Raw genomic sequence first — 22782 nt, forward strand, 5'->3', positions numbered from 1 at the left:
GATTTGAGACTAAACAATTCTGTAAAGGAGTGGTTCTTACTAGGCCTCCCGGGATGCCTGTTCTTCTTCCCTGGGATCTTAATTTTATTTCTGAAAAATTGACTCTGGCTCCTTTTGACCCTGCAGCTTCAGCTTCCTTGCAGCATTGCTCTTGGAAGACTTGTACTTCTGTTAGCCCTTACTTTTGCCAGATGGGTGTCTGAGCTTCAAGCCCTTATTGCTTGTCCTTTTTTTTGTGTTTGACAGGGTGTGTCCTTGCATACTAATTCTTGTATGCCCAAGGTGGTGAATGAGTTGTCCCTTAATCTATTCATTTGCCTACAGTTTTCCCTTCTCTGCAGTCTGCCAGTAAGAAGGTGCTGCATATGTTTGATGCGTATAGACAACTCAGATTTTATTTGGATAAGATTGACTATTAAGAAATCTGATCAGCTCTTGGTTTCCTTTCATTTTAGGTCCTTAGGATTAGCTGTATCCAAGCAAACTGTTTCTTCTTGGATCTCAAAAGCTATTTCTTTTTGTTATTCCTTTCATGGTAAGAACCTTCCTTATTCTGTTAAGGCCAATTCTACTAGGGTTGTGGCTTCTTCTGGTGCTTTTTTCAAGGGTTTGGACATCCTTCATGGCTTCCAAGAGGGCTCTGCTGGTCCTTCTTCCTCTCAAGTTTATTCCTGAGCTTTGGCAGTCTCCCTAATGTAATGAATACTGCAGCAGTGAAATGGAATGAGACAGTACAGTTGTGTAAAATCTTACCATAATGGTAGATGCCCTTCTCTTCATTGTTGCAGTATTCACTCCCTCCACACCCTGGTCCATTTTTCTTCTGGATGTACTGATTACCTTTTTTCTCCTTGGACTAGCTTTCCTACTGGGGCTCTTAGTTCTAAGGATGGTGCATTTGGAGATCACCTTTATGCCCTGTGCTATGCAAGGAGCATACTTGAGACGTACGGCATACATTAAAGCAACATATAAAGGCTTTGGTATACTGGCCAGATGTTGGGCCACCTTTGGCAGGGGATCCCTAATGTAATGAATACTGCAATAGTTAGGAGAAGAACATCTACTGTAGTGGTAAGATTTTACACAACTGTACTTTCGGTTTAATTCTTTTCTGAATTGCAACTCTTGACTTCACCCCCCCAAACCAAAACCAATTTCTGATTTTTCTGCAGATGAGTCAGTCAGATAGTGGAGTTGATCTCAGCAATGACTCTCATGTCTCCTCGGCAAGTAACAGCCAGAGAAGCTCCCCAGATGGTAGTCTCAAAGAGAGTGATGAGCATGTGTGCTCCTTGGATAGAGCTGGCATGAAGGGCATTGAACTGCAGAATACAGAGGATGCTGTTTTAGAGCCAAAGGAACAACGGAAGAAAGAGACCAGAGCAGGACGTCTCAGGGGTAATAAGGTAGGAAACTTTGTATGTAATTTCACATCCATGAGGGTATTAAAACTTGGCAGCATTAAATGTTTTGGATTTTTTCTGTACAGACATCAGCTGAATTGTTTTTTCTCCTTTGATGCCTTTACCCATCCTCTAACTGAAAATGATTTGGTTTGAGTGATGGAGCAACTACCAAAGTTCTAACTGTAACATGAAGGGGGATAAGTTAGAGTTTGAAGTATTTAACAACACACTGTGCACCCACTTTCTGGGAAGGTAGTCTTGACTTCCTCCTAGCAGAACTGTATTCCTGAGTTCATCTTTCCTGTATTGTGTAGTGCACTGCAGTTGCAAAATTTTTGCTGCTGTTAGTATATGGATTATGTATATGTATGTATACATAATCACAAATTTGCATGTGTGTCCATGTACATATACATTCACAGATAACACTAATATATATGTGCATGGTATATGACTATATTCGCATTGTGCCTGTTGTCTTGCACTTCACCGTTTGTGGATTTTTGCAGCTTCAGAAATCTCTGATGGCTTACTGTTAATGTTAATAATGAAGTTTTTGTACCCATGTCCCACCCATTTTAAAGTCATTTGAGTGTGCAGCTTGGATGATTTTCACAGCCTCCCCCTTCCTCAAGTAAATTCTTGCTGTGCAGCATCTGTTTCTCATAAAATGTGTATTCTTAGTGTTGTTTCTGTGTAGACTTTTTGTCACTCTGGAATGTTCTTAGATTTTAGAGAAACATTTATGATTTCTTGCCTTGTTCATTAATTTACAAATATGAATGTTTTGTTACACAGTGCTGTCTCAGTCATGCCAGTCCTGCATATTTCTGTCTTTTGCAGAAGTCATTTGTACAACTTCCAGTAGTGAGCCTCATGCTGAGGTTTGGTAACACTGTTCATTTTGGAGTTATTCCAACAGAAGCTTTATATATGAGTAGTTGTCATGAAGGTTTAGGGTGTTGCTGGACTTTTTGAACCATTTATTATACATCCTTGTAATACTAACAGCAGCAACTATGCTGATGTTGTTTGTTACTGACCTTCACAGCTTCCATCACCGGCAGAGGAGTCATGGAAGGAGCATGTTCCAGGGCCCATTGGTAATGAGCGGTCACTAAAAAGTAAACCCACCAGAAATGAAACATCCAAGGAGAGCAGGGATGTCACTTCTGAAAAAGATCCTCTTACAGCTGATACCACTGAAGTTACAGTTCCACCAATACAGTTTGGAGTCAGTGAAAAGGTGAGTTATAGGGGGGAAAAATTTCATGGTCACATAGTAAAAATATGAGGCATCTTTTTGGCCGTGTAGAATGTGGGCACAGTGTTTTACTGGTACCTTTTTGGGTAGATACTTTTCTTCTGCTGCCGTTGAGCATTGCATTTGTGGATTTTGGTTGGAGATCATGCCACCAAGGAGTTAAGAGTTGCTTGAACTCCCCCTACTGCCTTACCCACATGTATTTTGCATAAAGGTATCTCAGGTAGTTTTTCACCAAATCTTGTCTTAACTGTTCAGCAGTAGCACTTCAAATGAATCAAAAGCTTGAAGCTGTAAATTGTGGTGTACTTCACATTTGTTTCTAATGAAGCTGACGCGTCTATATTACCTGATCCAAAGTTAAGGTTAGCGAATACCTAAACGTCTATCTGGTAATATCGAAAAATTAAAACAGCGAACGACCAATTTAATGTAGTCTGCTTAGTTCTAAAATTTTCTAATGTTTATTTATGAAAGCAGTTCAGTGGAAAGGAATTTAGTCCCCTTTTAAACTTGACCTGTTTTGTTGGCAGCCTTTTTGCTTTTCAAAATATTAGGGGTAGGGTTAAGACCTTGCTATCACTTCGTATCAGTAGTGTCCTATAACTCCATGACAATAGTGTCTTATCTGTTTCCCCATTTCTTTTCAGTATACCTGAATGTATATCCATGATGGTAATTATGGCTCCCTCTTTGCAAAGGGATGAAATATTGGTCTTTGCAAATATGTTTAACAAATGTCTATCATGTATTTTGTTTGTGGAGTTTTTCTTCCCAGGCCTCCACTGAAAATGGGCTCATTTCAGCCCATTGGACTTTCCTGGTTGACAAAAGCAAATAAATTAAATATGCTTCCCATTTTTTTTCACTACAGCAGAATGTATATCCACAATGGCAGCACTTTGTCAAGAGATGAAATGTTAATCTTTACAAATGTGTGTATATTATTTACAAGTAACATTTTCTCCTCTTAGCTTACTGTGTTTTTTTCAATCTTATGATAGTTTATTTTCCTTGCTTTACAGTTTTAATTACCTTTGTAATATTGTTGCAGCTTGATTTCAGCCATGCATTCATGGCACCTGGATGTTCATACTCACCCAGTCCCTCTGCCTAGAACTGTAGACCAGGAAAGACCTGCCTTAACATTTTGGCTGGGATTCATAAATAGAACGTAGTGATAGTACAGCTTTAAACAGCTCATGAAATGATCATGCAAAGGGTGGGTTTGATTCTAGTACAGTGTTTAGTGCATGATTTGATGATTTCATTCATTCCTAAACGCATGAGTGTTGTATCCGACCCTCTGATCCGACTCGGCCAGCCTCTTTAGATTCTTGGATCTGAATCTCGAGCTGCTCCCTTGACCCATAATGCCCCTTACTTGCCAGATTGCCTCAGATCTCGTTTGCCATTGTAACGATTCAGGAACTGCAAGGTGGAGGAGGATGGAACCCAACTGATAATGCAAGACCAGGACCTCAACTGTTGTATAAAAATTCGCTGCAACTTGAATAAAATGAAAAAACAGGTTTATTACTTCCACGTTAAGCGCTTTCAGCTGTCCCCAGCCTTCATCAGAACAACTGATCTTTGCAAACACAGAGTTTAAATACATATCTAATTAACTCCTTAATTGCTAAATTGGTTAAAAAACCGCCAAAAAATGTTAAAACATTATTAGAACAATACATAATGTCAAATCCCTTAATGACAACTATATCCTCTTTAGAATCCACTACTAATTATACATATATGGTGAAAACATTCTCATGTCCAAAGTTAAAATATGTTAAAAATTAAACATTCCAAATGGTGTATAAAAAATGATGTGTTAAAAAATGTACTGTTGTCTACCTTTGTTCACATATTCGTACTGCCTTAGTACGATAAGCATGAATATTTACTATTGCACTCAGCATAATTAGGCTAAAATAATCCCTGTATTTAATTCATAATATGACTTCTGTGTATGTTATTCTAAAGCCAAAAATGGTTTTAAACTAATGAAATCATTAAGGCAGTACGAATATGTGAACAAAGGTAGACAACAGTACATTTTTTAACACATCATTTTTTATACACCATTTGGAATGTTTAATTTTTAACATATTTTAACTTTGGACATGAGAATGTTTTCACCATATATGTATAATTAGTAGTGGATTCTAAAGAGGATATAGTTGTCATTAAGGGATTTGACATTATGTATTGTTCTAATAATGTTTTAACATTTTTTGGCGGTTTTTTAACCAATTTAGCAATTAAGGAGTTAATTAGATATGTATTTAAACTCTGTGTTTGCAAAGATCAGTTGTTCTGATGAAGGCTGGGGACAGCTGAAAGCGCTTAACGTGGAAGTAATAAACCTGTTTTTTCATTTTATTCAAGTTGCAGCGAATTTTTATACAACAGTTGAGGTCCTGGTCTTGCATTATCAGTTGGGTTCCATCCTCCTCCACCTTGCAGTTCCTGTGTTGTTCTTAAGTGACATTCTGTTGAGTTATTTCGGATGGAAGGGGAACAGCAACCCACTGATTCTATTTCCAAGGACCTGTTGCTCGAGCTGAGATCTGACCTTACTACACTTCAAGGAGAAGTGCATAAACTTCTATCTTTATTTAACCAAATGGTATCGGTTACCAGTGATAAGGGCAAGGCTAACGAAGAAATAGACTCAAGAGGGTCTTCGGAGATCGTAATAGCACGGATGGTACATACCACGTCAGAAGACGAAACGGATGTTACCAAAATCAACAAGGATCATGGTACGCAGATGCGGAAGCGTCGGCAGGGACAGCTTGACTTCAACAAGGTTAGCACACCGGATTGCGGCTTTCCGAAAGCTTTATTGGATTCGGAGGTGATGCAAGTAGCAGTACATACAATGGAGCATAAGGGTGACACGGAAGTTGGAAACCAAGTAGAAGAATTACAAATACTTGATTTAGTTCATACGGATGATGATCATCTCCTCAGTGAAAGACACGAGTTTTCGGTACAGGACTGTACCTTTGACTTCAGCGTGTGCAGGAAAAGGTTGGACAACCAGTATGGTGGAGCACGCCCTAAAGTTTTTACACAAGGATATCCTACGAATGGACATGAAAACAAAGGTACTGTACTAAAAAGAGTAAGGCACGACTCTTCGAGCCGTCCTTATGTAAACTGTCACAGTAACAGTGATTTTACAGTAAGGGCGAAAGATAATGTAGCAAAGGACAAAAATAAAAAAAGAGATGTAATGTTGGAACGCTTTTTATGTGATGATAATGATTACTTTTGTAAAGATAAAAGAGAGAATTATAGTAACAATTATCTAGGTAACAATTGTATATCCTTGAAAGACTATATTTCTGATTTTGGTAAAAAACTACAAACATACAAAAAAACTAAAATTGATCGTAGTTATTTAATGAAATGTCTATCACTTAACATAGTGCCTAAAGGGATTAGATTCTTCAAATTACCTCTAGGTATTACGCATACTGTTGAAGTGGAAAAAGAGTTTAATACATTATTTGATGGATTTGGGCAGGAATACATGAAGCTTCTAATTAAGCATATGGATGACAAAATGAGCATATTGGTAGATAAATTGGAAACGATTCAAATTAATATTTTACAGCACAATGAGTACGATGATATGAAGGAACTATATGCCAAACAATTTGTATATGCAGAGGAGTCGGTGCAGACTAGTGTGAGTAGAAAGGACAAGAAACTTCAAAGGGATTTAGAGACATATAGAGGAGAGAGAGCATACATTTGGCCTAGACAGAAGGATACAGACACACATGGTAGATATGGGTCCAGGAAGTACGACACGGACAAAACTGACAGGGAAGAAAATTTTCAAGGGGGGAGATACCATCCGGCATGGAGGGATGCCAAGTCCAGGCATTCCCACAGCATGGGCCACACTACACGCCAGTGGTAGAGCCCAATCCGTTGGACACTATCTTGGTGGGGACCATGCCAGTTGAGAATTCCAATGACACCAGGGTACTTGACACCTTCCCTAGAATCACCACTCATGCAGGTTTTAAGGTTTTTAATTACACCACCCTGGAGATAGATGAGACCTGTGCCCATCTACTAAGCAAGGGTATGAAGTTCATACCTATGAGGGGTTGGAACATCATAGACAGTATTAAAGAAGTTAAGAAATACTGTCGGAAGTTGAACTTGGCCCTACAGTTTGACAAACTACCCCAACTTGAACATAGAACCACAGGTATAGCAGGGACCACACTTCAGAAAAAAAGCACTTATATTCCTACAGCTAATCCGCACGTGACGAACTTTGAGCACCTGGTTTGCAATGATATTTATTGGATATACAACAAAGAAAAACAACAGCATGGGGATGTTTTGGATAACCTTTCCCAGATGGAAAGGAAATGCTTAGTGGATCTTTCCCTGAATAAAGACATCAGAGTCATGAAACCAGATAAGGGAGGAGGAGCCGTGATTTTTTCTACCAAGGATTACGACCAGGAGATCAATAACATTCTGCACCATTCAGGAAATTATGAAAACATATCCTTAAATCAAGTCAACATTGGACACAAGCGCATAGACCTCATCCTGGAGGAATATTTAATCGACAATAGGATCAACAATGAGACCTATTCTTTTTTAAAAGTAGACCACCCAGTTTTAGCAAAGATGGTGGGCATACCCAAGGTGCACAAGTCTATCGAACAACCTCCATTCCGTCCAATCGTATCAGGTTCTAGATCGAAAACCTTCAAAATAGGGCAGTTGATAGATGGCTGGCTTAAAAAGATATATGATGGTATTCCTCATATTATCAAGGATTCATGGAGATTTTTGGGGACCATCAAGAAAGATCTACATGACACTGATTCCATCTTGTTGACCATAGATGTGGTGGATCTCTTTTCCAGCATTCCCAGGACTGAAGGATTGGAATTTTTCGAAAGAAGTCTAACGAAGTTTACGGACTTCTCTTGGGACAAGATCAGCCTCCTGTGTGACATGATGTCACTTGTTTTGGATTACAACTACATTTTGCATCAAGGAGAATATTTTAGACAGACCAGGGGTGTTGCAATGGGAGCAGCCTGTGCTCCCATCTTTGCAAATCTGGTCATGGCGGAATGGGAATCTGAGCACATTTTCAAAAGTCCTCATTACAGTCATATTGCTTTATATGTTAGATATCTAGACGATATTTTTATCGTGTGGAGGGCATCGGAAGATAAGTTGCTGGAATTCATCACCTTTCTCAATCAAACAGTGGATTTTTTAAAATTCACGTTTGATTATAGTTACAAAGATATGTCTTATCTGGATGTTTTACTAACCAAAAACGAAAGTGGCTTCTCGTCTAGAATCTACAGAAAACCAACATTTTCCAACGATTATGTCCATTACAGTAGCAATCATCCCCCCCATATTTTCAGCAATATAGTCAAAGGTCAATGCATCCGGGTGGCTAGGATGACGTCCAACAAAAATATGGTGGTAACTGAAATGGACATTATCAAAGATATGTTCATTACGAGAGCTTATCCAGTGAAGATGGTGGAAGAGATTATCAAATATGTTACCCGGGAATGGGGTAAAAAATACATTCCACTGTTAGGTACCTTTCAATCAACCACTAAAGAAGATACACTTGGTACACCAGCAGGGAGGGTATGCGTACTCATGTACTCCCCCAAAACGTACTTGATACAAGAGATATTGGACAGACACTGGAACACCTTGATGATCATAGACAAAGAGCAAATCCTGGGTATGAAACCCAGATGTGTCTTTAAAACAGCCCCAAATTTAAAGAGAATATTGGAAAAAGATGGCCACACTAGGTGTAAAGGAGATAAAGACAAAGGGACTACCAAATGTGGCAACTGCAAACAATGCAAATATATCAATACAAGTAAAATAATTAAAATAGATGATATATGTCACACCACAATCAGATGTAAAAGGGGGAACTGTAAAAGTAAACAAGTGGTCTATGTGGCCATATGTACAGCATGTAATGCCCATTACATCGGGAAAACCGAGAGACAACTAAATAGACGTATTTACGAGCATCAGTATAGAATAGGGAAGTGTGACACCAAGAACGCATTATGCAGGCACATTTTAGACAAAGGTGTTGACCACAGTTTCCTTTTCTCTATCATTGATCAGGTGGACAACACACCGTTCGGAGGTGATTGGAAAACTAAGCTAGCACTATGTGAAAGCAAGTGGCAGATTCTGACAGACTCCACTACACCTCCTGGCCTTAATGATTTCATTAGTTTAAAACCATTTTTGGCTTTAGAATAACATACACAGAAGTCATATTATGAATTAAATACAGGGATTATTTTAGCCTAATTATGCTGAGTGCAATAGTAAATATTCATGCTTATCGTACTAAGGCAGTACGAATATGTGAACAAAGGTAGACAACAGTACATTTTTTAACACATCATTTTTTATACACCATTTGGAATGTTTAATTTTTAACATATTTTAACTTTGGACATGAGAATGTTTTCACCATATATGTATAATTAGTAGTGGATTCTAAAGAGGATATAGTTGTCATTAAGGGATTTGACATTATGTATTGTTCTAATAATGTTTTAACATTTTTTGGCGGTTTTTTAACCAATTTAGCAATTAAGGAGTTAATTAGATATGTATTTAAACTCTGTGTTTGCAAAGATCAGTTGTTCTGATGAAGGCTGGGGACAGCTGAAAGCGCTTAACGTGGAAGTAATAAACCTGTTTTTTCATTTTATTCAAGTTGCAGCGAATTTTTATACAACAGTTGAGGTCCTGGTCTTGCATTATCAGTTGGGTTCCATCCTCCTCCACCTTGCAGTTCCTGTGTTGTTCTTAATTGTAACGATTCAGTTGGGATTCTGTTCTCTTGAGCTGTAGGATGCATTGCTAGGTTTTATGAGTAAATAGTTTATTTTTCTTTCTATTTTCTAACACTTATACATATTTCTATTTAGCCTTCCTCCCTTTACTGTTGCTGGTACTAGGCCTTCTTTCTACCTTCAGGTATCGTCCCCTACCATTATTGGTAATTAATCCTTTTTTTTACTTTCCAAAAAAAATTTCTTTGTTAATCAAAAAAAATATTCTCCCTTCCCTTGTTGGTTTAGTTGCTGATATGGCTGACATGCCCACCGGCTTTAGGAAGTCCACTTCCTGTGGGCGTAAGATACCTAATTGTGATGGCCACAGGGAGTGCGTATATTGTTTAGGCCCTTCTCACTCACAGGTATGTGAGATCTGTGCAGGCTTTAATTCAAGGGCAATTAGTAATAGGTGGAATAAGTTGGTCCTGAAAGTCCTTTTGCCAGCTTCTTTTTCCTCTCTTGCTTTTACTTCTGGGGCTCAAACCCCCGCTGAAAAGCATAAGCCATCTGAGCCGAAGGAACACACAAAGCATTCTTCACCGCAATGCCCTGCTCTGAATTCAGAACTGCCCTCCAAAATCAAAAAGTGTCACTGTTGACAACCTCTGTGGGTCAGGTGGATGTTCTTCATGTTTCACTGTTAGTCATTATATTTGGGTTATCTGCTTGCAGTAGCCCTCAGTCGGCCTGATTAACAAAGTCTTGGGTCCTGCATCGGTTGCTGTCTCTTCTTCCATGGCATCAGGTCACCAGGAGTATAAAACATGCAGCCAACGCCATTACCTCAGTCTTTCTTGCCGTGCGGTGCCCGAAGCAGAAGCAGTTCGCAAGTGCCGGTTGGCCGACTCCTGAAATTTTTGTTTTCGAGTTTCAGAACCGAAGTCTTCAACTAAAAGCTAAGTACCCCATTGGGGAAACTTTTTTCTTGCTCCAAACTGATGTCAGTAAAAGTAAATAATTGCATTTCTTGTGGAAAGCAAATACCTCATAAAGATTTTCATTCGTACTGTATTCCTTGCCTAGGCTCTGACCATGACGTACCTCGCTGTCGGTTTTGTGCCGTATTTAAACCACGAACTATCCAATTTCTGTATATTTTCGCTTCTAAATATTTTGGTGCTCGGTTCAGTTACCCAGATATGTCTTTGGTAAGTCATCTGACTACCGACATTCCGAAAAAAACGCAAAGATAAAGACAGAGACAGGCCGCCTAGGTCCATAGCTGCCGACGACGCTTCTCCTAAACCAGTCACCAGTTTGCCGGTACTCAGTGAGGCACTTTCGCAGCCCCTGATACCTGCTAATTCAGATTCACAGGCCTCTACTGAGACCCATTCAGAGTCCGGTATGCCTTGATTAAACTGTGGAACCTGCAGATGTCTGTACCTTGGATGGGTCCGGAGCCGCTGTGCAGCCACCGGCTTCTGAGGGTGTATTCAGGCCTACTGACTTGCATATTAAAATGACACCATCTTCTTCAAGGCCTAAAACTCGAACCATGCCTAAAAAACTGATGCCCAGACCACATGGTCAGGCCTCTATGCCTAAAAAACAAATAAGAATTGCTGAAGACCTTATTACTTTAATCAGGGGAAGCTAACCTTCCTCCTCTAAGAGACCTAGGACTGAGTTTGCTTATGGTACTTCTGACCAGGATTCTGAAATTTCTGTTTCCTCTGATGACCAGGATTTACCCTTAACTACCTATGAGGATTCTGATGCTGAGGACTCTCTTCCCTCTGCTTCCCCCCAGAGGATTTCTATTTTGGTGAAACTTTTCATACTCTTAGGGAGCATTTTCGTTGGGAAAGTCAGGATTTCTCTTATTCTAAAAAGAGGCTTAGGGATTTCTTACTCCTGCCCCAGCACAGGCCTTTAGCCATACCTCTTATACTAGACATTGTTGATGCTTTTTCGGAATCTAGTTTGGCCCCTGACTCTCTACCTCCTGCTCCCAGAAAACCTGATAGATATTACAGGGTTACTGACTCTCTCAAGTTCCTTTTCAAAAATCCTACTGCAGATCCTGAGACTGTTAGGGCATCAAAGCTACTACTGCCAAAAATTCTTCCCACTGTGATGGAGACTCCAAGGCGCTAGATAGATGGGATAAGAAGGTATACACTTCTGCAACTTTAGCCATTAGGGCCTTAAACTGCCAGTTTCATATGTTAAAGTATCAGCAGCATATTATTGGATTGCTTAAACAGAAACTGATGTTGATTCCTGATTGTGCTTAAAATAAGGATTTACAGGATTTTAATGCATTCTGTTGAACAGGTTGGAAAACATACTTTGCAATGTGGTTTTAATTCACTAGAGGCATCTTGCAGGGCTGCTGTCACTGGTTCTGTACTTAGAAGACATGTTTGGCTTAAGGAGCAATCCTTGGCAGATCAGGGCCGCCTGTTTGGCAATAAGGCAGAAAAAGTTCTTAAAAAGATGGAGGAAAAAGCTAAATCTATGCAAACTGTTAAAGATTTCTTACAAGTACAACCTCCATGATTTAGTAGGCATTGCCTTCTAAGAATTGGTCCTTTCCTGTCTCTTCCAGACCTTCAGTCCACACCCAGATCCAGCAAAGCACCCAGGCTTCAGTCCCAGGGTACGCACAGGACTAAGCAATGGGTGGCCCCCACTTCCAAAACTGGGAGTAATAAAACTCCCCCTTATGGTAAACTGTCTCAGTGACTTAACTTTAAAACTTCCAAGCACTTCTCAACTGGCTACTCCTTTGGGGGAAAGATTGCTCTGCATGCAAAGAACTGGGAACTCATTACCCAGGACAAATGGGTTTTAAATGTAGTGTCCCGAGGATACAAATTTCACTTCCACACGTTACCAACCCCAAGTGGTTGGCCAAATCTACCCCCAAATCAGTGGGCAGAGGCCCAGAAGCAAGTACTCTCTCTTAAAAATAGGGGGTATTCAATTGGTTTCTACTCGACTTTTTCTGGTGCCCAGAAAAGACAGTTCATGGTGTCCTATCCTGGACCTCTCTACTCTAAACACCTTTTTGGTGATTCCAAAATTCAAGATGCTGACTCTTCACCAGTTGCTTCCTATGCTAGGCAAAGATGCCTGGTTGGCAACACTAGATTTAAAGGAAGCATACCTGCACATCCCAATCAGGGAATCTTACAGAAGATACCTATGCTTCAAAGCAGGCTTACATGCACTATCAGTTCTCTGCACTGTCCTTTGGCTTATCCACTGCGCCCAGGGTATTCACAAAGTGCCTAGCTCCAGTCATTGCATTTTGCAGACAAATAAATATTCAAATATATCCATACCTGGACTATTGTCTAATTCAGGCAGAAAGCCAAGACATACTTTTGAATCATCTGGCCTTTGTACAAAGGGTGCTAACTTGTCTGGGGTACTCCATAAACGAAAATAAATCACACCTGGTACCCTGTCAAATTATATTCCTGGGAGCAAGCTTGAATACAACTTCCCAGATGGCTTTCCTCACGCCAGAAAACAAATTCATTTGACAGCCTACTTCAAACTAGTGGCCACAAAAACCCTGCTATCTGCAAGGCAAATACTGCAAGCCTTGGGGTTCATGGCCTCCTGCATTCTTCTAATTCCATATGCAAGGCTGCATATGAGGAAACTACAGTGGTATCTAAAAAGTCTGTGGTGTTAAAATTCTCAGGATCTAGAAGCAATGATTCCTGTCATACCTTGCCTACGCCTAGAGTTCCTTTGGTGGGCAGAGGCCTGCCACCAAAACAAGGGACTACCATTCACTCTATTCTCTGCCACCCAAACCCTTACAACAGACGCATCAGACTATGCATGGGGAGCTCACCTGGCAGGGAAGTGCATTCAGGGCAAATGGAACCCAAGTCAAATGCACCTGCATATCAATAAAAAACAAATGTTAGCTGTACAGAATGCTCTGACAGCCTTCAAGGACCACATTCTTCCAGGACAATTAATGGTAAAGACGGACACCAACTTGTTCAGCAGAATGCATTAAATCCTGCAAATCTTTATTTTCCACACAGTCCGGGATCAACATCATTTTCTGTTTAAGCAGTCCAATAATATGCTGTTGATATTTTAACATATGAAATTGGCAGTTTAAAGCTCTGATTGCCAAAGTTGCAGAAGTATAAACCTTTTTACCCCATCTATCCAGCGCCCTGGAGTCTCAGAAGGGGTAGGATGTTTAGCAGTAGAAGCCTTAATGCCCTTGGCCCCTGAGAAATGGTCTCTGGATCTGCAACCGGATTTTTGAAAAGTAACGTGTGGGACTTGGGAACCCTGTAGTATCTTTCAGGTTTACTAGGAGCCGGAGGAAGGGAATCGGGGGCCAAACTGGATTCCGAGAACACATCAACAATGTATAGTACAGGAGGTATAGCCAAAGGCCTGTGCTGAGGAAGAAGGAAATCCCTAAGCCTCTTTTTTGAATCGGGAAATTCCTGGCTTTCCCAGTGGAAATGCTCCCTTAAAGTATGTAAAGTTTCCCCAAAAGAAAAATCCTCAGGAGGGGAAGCATCAGGAATGTAATCCTCTGCATCAGAATCCTCATAAGTAGGTATGGACAAATCCAGGTCATCAGAAGAGTCAGAAGAAACAGATTCCTGATCAGAAGATTCATAATCAAGCTCAGCCCTAGGCCTCTTGGGGGAGGGGGGTGTTGACTACACCTGATTAGAGTAGTTAGATCTTCAGCCATTTTTATCATTTGTTTTTTAGGCATAGGGGCCTGAGCATGTGGCCTGGGCATCATTTTTTTAGACATTGATCGAGATTTAGGCCTTAATAATGAAGGCGGTGTCGATTTAATATGCAAGTCTGTAGGCCTGAATACACCCTCGGAAGCCAGTGCCTGCACAGCGGCTCCGGACCCATCCAAGGTAGAGACATCCGCGGGTTCCATAGTTGAAGTATCTTGTGGCATACCTGACTCCAAATGGGTCTTAGTAGAGGACTGCGAATCAGAAATAGCTGGTATCAGGGGCTGCGAAAGTGCCTCACTGAGTACTAGCGACTGGCTTAGGAAAAGCATTGGCAGTTTTGGACCTCGGCGGCCTCTCTCTCTCTCTGCATGTTTTTGGAATCGCGGTAGTCGGATGGCTAACCAACATTTCTGGATAATTAAACCGAGAACCGAAATATTTAGAGGCAAAAATGTACCGATGACGGATAGTGCACTGATTAAAGCACAAAACCGACAGCAAGGTACGTCGTGGTCAAGGCCTAGGCAAGGAATACAGTACGAATGAAAATATTTGAGGTATTTGCTTTCCACAAGTAATACAATTATTAACTTTTACTGACATCGGGAAGGAGCAAGAAAAAGTTTCCCCAACGGAGTACTTGGCTTTAAATTGAAGACTTCGGTTGTGAAACTCGAAAACGAAAATTTCAGGAGTCGGACGACCGACACTTGCTTCTGCTTCTGCTTCAGGCACCGCACAGCAAGAAAGACTGATATAATAGCGTTGGCTGCATGTTTTATACCCCTGATGACCTGATGTCATGGAAGAAGGGACAGCAACCGACGCAGGACCCAAGATTTTGTTAATCAGGCCGACTGAGGGGCAACCTGCCAGCAGATTACCCAAATGTAATGACTGCAACAGTGAAACACAAAGAACATCTAAGTCTGGAAGAGAGCAGTTCTGGAGAAAATCTTGGGCTCTATATCAGAAAAGTACAGTTGTGTACACTTACATAAATGTAGATGTTAGAGTGTATTCACTGTTGCAGTCATCACATTTGGGTTATCTACTTGCAGTAGCACTCAGTCAGCCTGATTAACAAAGTCTTAGGTCCTGCATTGATTGCTGTCTCTTTTTCCGTGATGTCAGGTCATCAGGAGTGTAAAACATGCAGCCAACTACACCCTAACATCTACATTTATGGTAAGTGTACACAACTGTACTTTCTCCATTTCTACAGGAGACTCCTAAAAAGTCATCTCATCCTCTTTCTCCAACTTCTTCACCCAGGTCCTCCAGTAGTCTTTCGGAAGTAGATGCGAACAGAATGATGAGGACATTTCTTAAGCACAAATCCAGATGCGAGTGTTGCCATCTCCATCTCATATTGGATCTGAGAGCCTTCAACAACCCTCTCATCTTGTTGTAACTCCTTCTCGATTCTGACCCATAGTTTGAGCCATCAGATCTGTGAGTGCCAAAAGCTGAACTTGTTGGATCCAAGGATACCACCTTCTTCAGATCCAACTTGGTCCCTCACCCATTCAGTGCCAATCACTACTGAGCAGGACGAGTTTTTGGAGTTGAAGCGCTGGTGCCAGATCTAGGAAGTTAACTTTGACTTTTAGGTTTTTGGACCTGTTGCTTTCCTCAGAGCCCTGGAGCTGGGCAGCTTTGGTCCGATTCCCTTTTCATAGTTGAGAGCCTGGAGAGGTGGAGAACTGGCTGAGCTGAGAGATTCAGCTCTGGTGAGGTTGGTTTCTGCCCCTCCTGGACACTCTGCCTTTGAGGTAGTGGAAAGGATGTTTTTCCATCCCAGGAAATCTTCTACTCTAATTTCCTCTGATCATATACCCATTCCCCCAATGGATTTGAGCTTTTAAGTCCCATCACCCTTCTCCACATGGACTGCCAGCCCATAAGAGCTTCCAAGACCGTTCCTGTTCAGGAACTCCCCATCCCTTCCAATACCTGTCCAGAACACCCCACTGAGGAAGTACACAGGAAGAGAAAGTGCAACTTAGAATCCCCTCAGAAATCTTTTAACTGAGGACACTGATTTTGATGACGGGGAGTGGTCTCATAGGTCCCCACCTGAGGATGTCTCCTTTGGAGACATGTTAGAGATCTGGTGCCAGAAAGGTGGTTGGTCCACCCAAAGCCATTCCCAAGAGGAGTCTGTGTTCCTGAAACCCTTTGGGTCTGGCCCATCTTCATCTTGGGTTAAACCTCCTGCCCGGTGGATGACCTTATATTGCTTGTCTCCGGTTGGGTGTGGAAGGAGCCAGATTTTATGTAGCCTATCCCCCACCATCTGGACAAGATTTTTGGAGCCTCCAAAGATGGACAGCACTGGAGTAAAGGAGTTGGTGTCTATTTCTAGCTTTCATGTTGGTAGAGATAGTGTGCCTCTGATCCGAGAAGTCTGTGCTGGCTCGGGGGGGGGGGGGTAGTTTCAGCTTTGTTGGATCTGTCCCTCCCCTTTGGGGCTTTGGCTCTTCACAGTTCAGGCCTGATTCTGTCTGGAGGTCATGAGTCCGGTGTAGATTCTGTTCTCTTCCCTCTGGCAGCCTCAGCTCTGAGGTAGAGAGGGGAGAGCCACTCTGGGTCTGTCGGTTTTCCTGGTTATAGAAAGGGCTTTCTCTAGAATTAGAGAATTATCTTCTCAACTCTGAGATCTTCCCCATCCTTCATCTGAACATTGAGCCCATCCATCCTGCCATACATCAGCCTTCGCCGGAAAGCCTCCAGACTACTTCCCAGCAAAGGGTTCCCCCCATCCGATACCCCCCCTGAACACCCCACAGAGGAGATCCCTTGCAAGAAAAAAGTACAAGAGGAGGCACTTGGATGCCCCATTGGAGTCCCTGACCAAGGACACCGATTTTGATGAGGGAGGAGGATTCCCCAGATCACCACCTGCCGCCCCCCCCCCCCCGGCAGACAAGCTCTGAGATTGTTTCCTGCCAGGCTTGGAAAGAACTGGACACTGTCGAGGCTGTTCCTAACTGCCCTGAATAGGTTCCTCAGTCCACCCTCTGACCATTTGCATTAGAATAAAGCCATTCCAGTTATGCCATTGTTTTGTCAGCAGCCACAAAAAAGGAGCTAGCCGAACAAAGCTCCTTCTGTTCAACCCCCAAACAAGGGGTCTCTGGCATTGGACAGACATGGAGAGCATTTTTATGCCTCGGCTACCTTCACACAGAGCTCATTAAACTACTTGGCACACTTCACACATTTACAGAGACCTGGTTAAAGAACTACCAACTCCATTGCTGAGACCTTGTCAGTGGAGGACCTGAAGAAGGTTTCTCCCCAATTGTCAACTCTGTCTTCACTTGCTAATTCCTCAATGAGTTTCATTTCTCATATGGTGGAAGGGACCACTCGAGCACTCAGTGCAGTCATAGCCACTAGGGGACATGCCTGGATGAGGCTTTGTGACTTTGCGGAACCCTTCAAGCTGTCTTTTGTTAATGCCACCTTTTATTGCTCATCCTTGTTTGGACCATCCAAAAGGTCCCAACCAACCAAACAGGATGCAGAACTTACGCTTCTTTTTGGTGCTAAGAAAACAGGGAACCCAAGATCTCTTCTAGATCTCGGCATTCTAAACCAGTATGTCAAGAAGTCAAAGTTATGGAAGGTTATTGTCCAGTCCATTCTGTCAGTTCTATGCAAGGATGATTTAATGTGTGCCATAAATCTCCAGGATGTGTATTATTGTATCAAAATGACCAAATGCTCCAGGTGAAACTTAGACTTTCGGCTGGTAGCCAATCATTACCAATTCAGAGCACTACCATTTGGACTCACCACAGCCCCTGGGGTGTTTATCAAATGTATGGCAGTTGTATTGGTTCACCTGAGGATAAAAAGATTCCAGGTGTTTCCATATTTAGACGATTGACTCCTCACTGCACCTTCAAGGCATCAACTGATTCAGGCCAGGGATTGCTTTGTTCAGATCTTCAGTTCCCTTGGCATTTCAATAAGTCTGGCAAAATCAAACCGGACTCCATTATAGAATCTGAAATTTATAGGAACACAACTAAACACTTCAACACAAATAGTGGCAGTGCCACTACATCGCATACTATCTCTGACAAGTGCAAATATTACTAGATTGTCATCCTCCCCCAACAAGGCTAGTTCTCTGAGCACTTGTGTCTGTCAGCAGCCATCATTCTAGTACCCTTGGCAAGATTTTATATGCGAGTTCTACAATGGACCCTGACTGTTCAGTGGTCCATTCTTTACCGTCCTCTATTTGCTCCTATCAAACTGACTAATCTGCAGATGTTATCTACAGTGCTGGATGCAGTCAAATGACCTGATCTGAGCAGGCTGTTTTCTCTACCCCCTCCAATATCCATAGTGACCACAGATGTTTTCCAGTTGGGTTGGGGGACATTATCAGGGAAGGATAGTCCAACTCGCATGGTCCCCCACGGAGACTAAGCCGCACATCAATGTCATAGAGATAAGAGCAGTTCTTCTAACAATTTAAACTTTACAGGAGGCTCTTCCTGTGGGGACGATAGCATTTCATACAGATATGTCAGTAGTCTGGTATATCGACAAACAAGGAGGAACACGATCCTATCCCTTGTGCAGAGAGGCCATGAGAGTATGGGAATGGGCGAGCTCTTCAAACCGCTTTCTGATTGCAACTCACATTCCCGGAGAGAACAGTGCAGTAGCAGACACTTAGCAGGTCTGTCCTTACTCCTCATGAGTGGTCCTTGAATCATTCAGTAGTGCACAAAATTTTCAGCCCATTGGGGCCAACCTTGTTATGATCTGTTTCTCTCCCCTAAACAGCAAATGCACAAGTATTTCACTATGATCCCCCCAAGGGGAGTCACTGGGGATGCTGTAGTCCAAGACTGGCCTCCAGGACTCCTTTATGCTTACCCCCCTCCCCCCAACCATTGATCCTGAAATTTTTACAGAAAGCCAACAGGTTGAAGAGCTTAGTAATCCTCATAGCCCCCTTCTGACCTTGTCAGGTATGGTTCCTCTTCCTATGGCCTTACCTCAAGTATCCCCCATGGATACCAGATCCTACACAGGATCTTCTCTCACCCATTTCAACACCAGTATCCCAATCTCCACACCGTCAGACTGATGACATGGTTTTTCCACTTCCAATAATTGTAAAAAAATCCAGGCTAGCTTCTCCAATCCATGACATAATTCTAGCTTCTTAGAAGGCTTCCACATAAAAGGTCTATAATAGTAAGTGGGAAAGTTTTTCCATATGGGCTTCAAAGGAGAATATTGAGTTTTTTCTCAGCTCCTACTTAAACTATACTCCTTCTTCTGAGATGTCTTTTTAAAGAAGGCGCCAGTTACTCTAGCATGGAACTTCAACTGGCTTTTTCAAATTTCCATTCGGAAAAGAGGCAGTCTTCTCTTTCCTCCTCCAGATTACGTAAAGCATTCACATAAGCATTCACAAAGGGTATCTTTCTACTCAGACCCCCAATTAAAGATCTGTCTCCCCCTTGGAATATTATGATTTTCCTTCAGGGCCTTACTCAGAAGCACTTTGAACCAGCAGACAGTTGACATGAAAGTCCTTTCTTGGAAAACAATTTTTCTAGTACCCATCACTTCAGCTAAAGGTGTGTCCAAACTGCAGGCTTTGTCAGTCAAACCTCCTTGCATCATTTTTCATAAAGACAGGGTATCACTAAGAACCAATCCTTCCTTTATACCTAAAGTAGCTATGGAATCCGATATTAATCAGTCAGTTCAACCACCAGCTTTCTTCCCAAATTTTTTTTAATAAAGGTGAATATACTTTGCATCATCTTGATGTTCACATGCAGATGTTCTTCGTGTTTCACTGTTGCAGTCATCACACTTGGGTTATCTGCCTGCAGGTAGCTCTGTCAGACCAAATACCAGAGTTTTGGGATTTCTGTGTCTGATGCGGTCGCCTCTTCCATGACGTCAGGTTGTCGGGTATAAAACAGGCAGCCAATGCCATTACAGCAGTCTTTCTTGCTGAGAAGGAGCCCAAAGCAGAAGCAGTTCACAAGTGGTGGTCGGTCGCTACCTGAAATTTTCGTTTTTCGAGTTTCAAACCTGAAGTCTTCTAAAGCTAAGTACCCCATTGGGGATCCTTTTTTCTTGCTCTAACCTATGTCAGAGAAAGTTAACTGTCTTGCCTGTAGAAAGCAAATACCTCAGAGATTTTCATTCTTACTGCATCACCTGTTTAGGCTCAGACCACAACGTCCCTCGCTGTCGGTTTTGTGCCTTGTTTAACACCCAAACCATTCATCATCAAATCTGTCGCTAAATTCTTTCGCTCTCATTCTCCGTATTCCAAAATGGCTTCGATAAGCCATCCGACTACCGATCTTCTGAAAAAACATATAGACAGACAGCATAGGTCCAAAACTGCCGACAACGCTCCCATTAAGCTAGTCAGCAGTCTGCCGGTACTCAGTGAGGCACCTTTGCTGCCCCTGATGCCCGCTTCTACAGATTCTCCGGCCCCTGCTGAGACCCATTCGGAGTCCGGTATGTTGTGAGACGCTTCTTCAACTATGGAACCTGCGGATGTCTCTACCTTGGATGGGACCGGAGCCGCTGTGCAGGCACCGGCTTCTGAGGGTGTATTTTGACCTACCAATGTTCGCATTGAACCGACAACTTCGTTTTTAGCTAAAACTACCGAGTTTTTCAGGCCCATAGTATGCACTATGCCTAGAAAACCGACCAAACCGCATGCTCAAGCTCCCATGCCACAGAAACAAATGCTTAGAATGGCTGAAGACCTTATCACCCTAATTAGGGGAAGCCAGCCTTCCCCTGCTAAGAGACAAAGAATAGAGTTTCATTCTGATTATACAGACCAGGAGTCCGATAACTCTGACCCTTCTGATTACCAGGACATGCCCTTATCTACTTCTGAGGATTCAGATGCAGAGAAATCCATTCCCTCTGCCTCCCCTCCAGAAGATTTTTCTTTTGGTGAAACCTTGCATACTTTGAGAACATTTCCGCTGGGAATGCCAGGACTACCCTCAGTCCAAAAAGAGACTCTGAGAATTTTTAGAGTTGCCTCAGCACATGCCTCTAGCTCTATACCCCCCTGTCCTGGATGTTGTAGACTATGTTTTCATGGAATCTAGTCTTACTCCAGACACTTTACCACCGGCCCCTAGAAAACCTGACCGGTACTACAGAGTACCTGATTCTCACAAATTTCGCTTTAAGAATCCTACTGCGGATCTAGAGACCATTTCCTAGGGCCCTATAACGGTATTAAGGCTACTACAGCCAAAAACCCTACCCCTTCAGACAGGGATTCCAGAGCTTTAGACAGATGGGGTAAGAAGGTATATAACTCTGAAACTCTTGCCATCAGGGCTTTGAATTGCCAGTTTCACATGTTGAAGTACCAACAATATATCATGGAACTAATTAAACAAAAAATGGTGTTACTGCCAGATTGTGCAGAAAATAAAGATTTACAAGAGTTAATGCATTCTTTTTTTTTCAAAAATATTTGTATTCGTTTTAAAACTTTTACAAAAAAGAAATGAAAATAAATATAAGATAAGGAACTTGTAAGGTACATCAAACCAAGAAAAAGAAAGCAAAGTACATTCTAAATTAATACAAACAATTAACAAGTTTTGATTTATAGACCAGCAATTATTGTAACAAGTACCTTACTCCTGAACGGGTAAAACATTCACTAGGGTGCCCCAGAAAAACATAATACAAACAGAAATCAGGCCTCCGAAGAGGAGGATAACTATAATCAGATAACATACTGTTATATAAAGTATAAACTATTAACTATTTTGGGGGTACACCACCTAAACTAAACTATACGTGTCCTAAAAACCTATTTACACCATATTTACAGTATATTTACATCATGGATGTCAGAGGACCTCTTCGAATAAAATGACATAAGACAATTTGTAAAGTGTAATGTTTACATTATCAAATAATTTTGGACTGTACCTATTACAAAAAAGATCCATCTTGGAATACAAATGTATAAGAAAAAAATTTGCTGGATTTTACTTATTCCGGATTAGATCAAAGAGATTTTCTCACTATTTTATAAAATAATTATTTTTTCTTTTTGCTATTCGTGCACATTTTGTGCGCTGATATATATTTTATTGCCATATTCTTAAAGTTTTCCCATGAAATTGCTGAGGGGATGATCCAATTTTTAGTAATGAAATTTTTAAGGAGAGCACAAACTGAGACAAGAACTTGATGACGAATACCTTTGATTTGAAAAGGAACAATATTAAGGATCATAGTTTGCCAAGAAAATTTAGTTTTCTTATACCCCATTTTTTCTAATTGAATTCTGAGGGAGCACCAGAGTTTATATATGGTCTTACAACACCAGAACATGTGTATTATGTCAATATGAGGAAGAGTGCAAAAAGGACATGTTAAGTTTTTATTGCATCCAAATTTTTGTAAAACAACTGGGGTGTAGTAAGAGTTATTTATCATTAGCTGTGTGTAAA

General features: G+C 41.5%; 1 protein-coding gene across 1 annotated transcript in view; it reads left to right on the forward strand.

Moving 5' to 3' along the window:
- The window catches only part of PRRC2A (proline rich coiled-coil 2A), a 3202076-nt gene that overhangs the window by 2079726 nt on the left and 1099568 nt on the right, over nucleotides 1-22782 (forward strand). Inside the window, exons 23-24 of the mRNA XM_044082142.1 lie at nucleotides 1176-1409; nucleotides 2461-2655. Of these exons, the coding sequence (XP_043938077.1) occupies nucleotides 1176-1409; nucleotides 2461-2655 (429 nt within the window). The remainder of the gene's footprint in view (nucleotides 1-1175; nucleotides 1410-2460; nucleotides 2656-22782) is intronic.

Source organism: Protopterus annectens, chromosome 9.part0 (assembly GCF_019279795.1).
Source record: "Protopterus annectens isolate FY-2018-M chromosome 9.part0, PAN1.0, whole genome shotgun sequence".
In the NCBI taxonomy this organism is placed as follows: Eukaryota; Metazoa; Chordata; order Ceratodontiformes; family Protopteridae; genus Protopterus; species Protopterus annectens.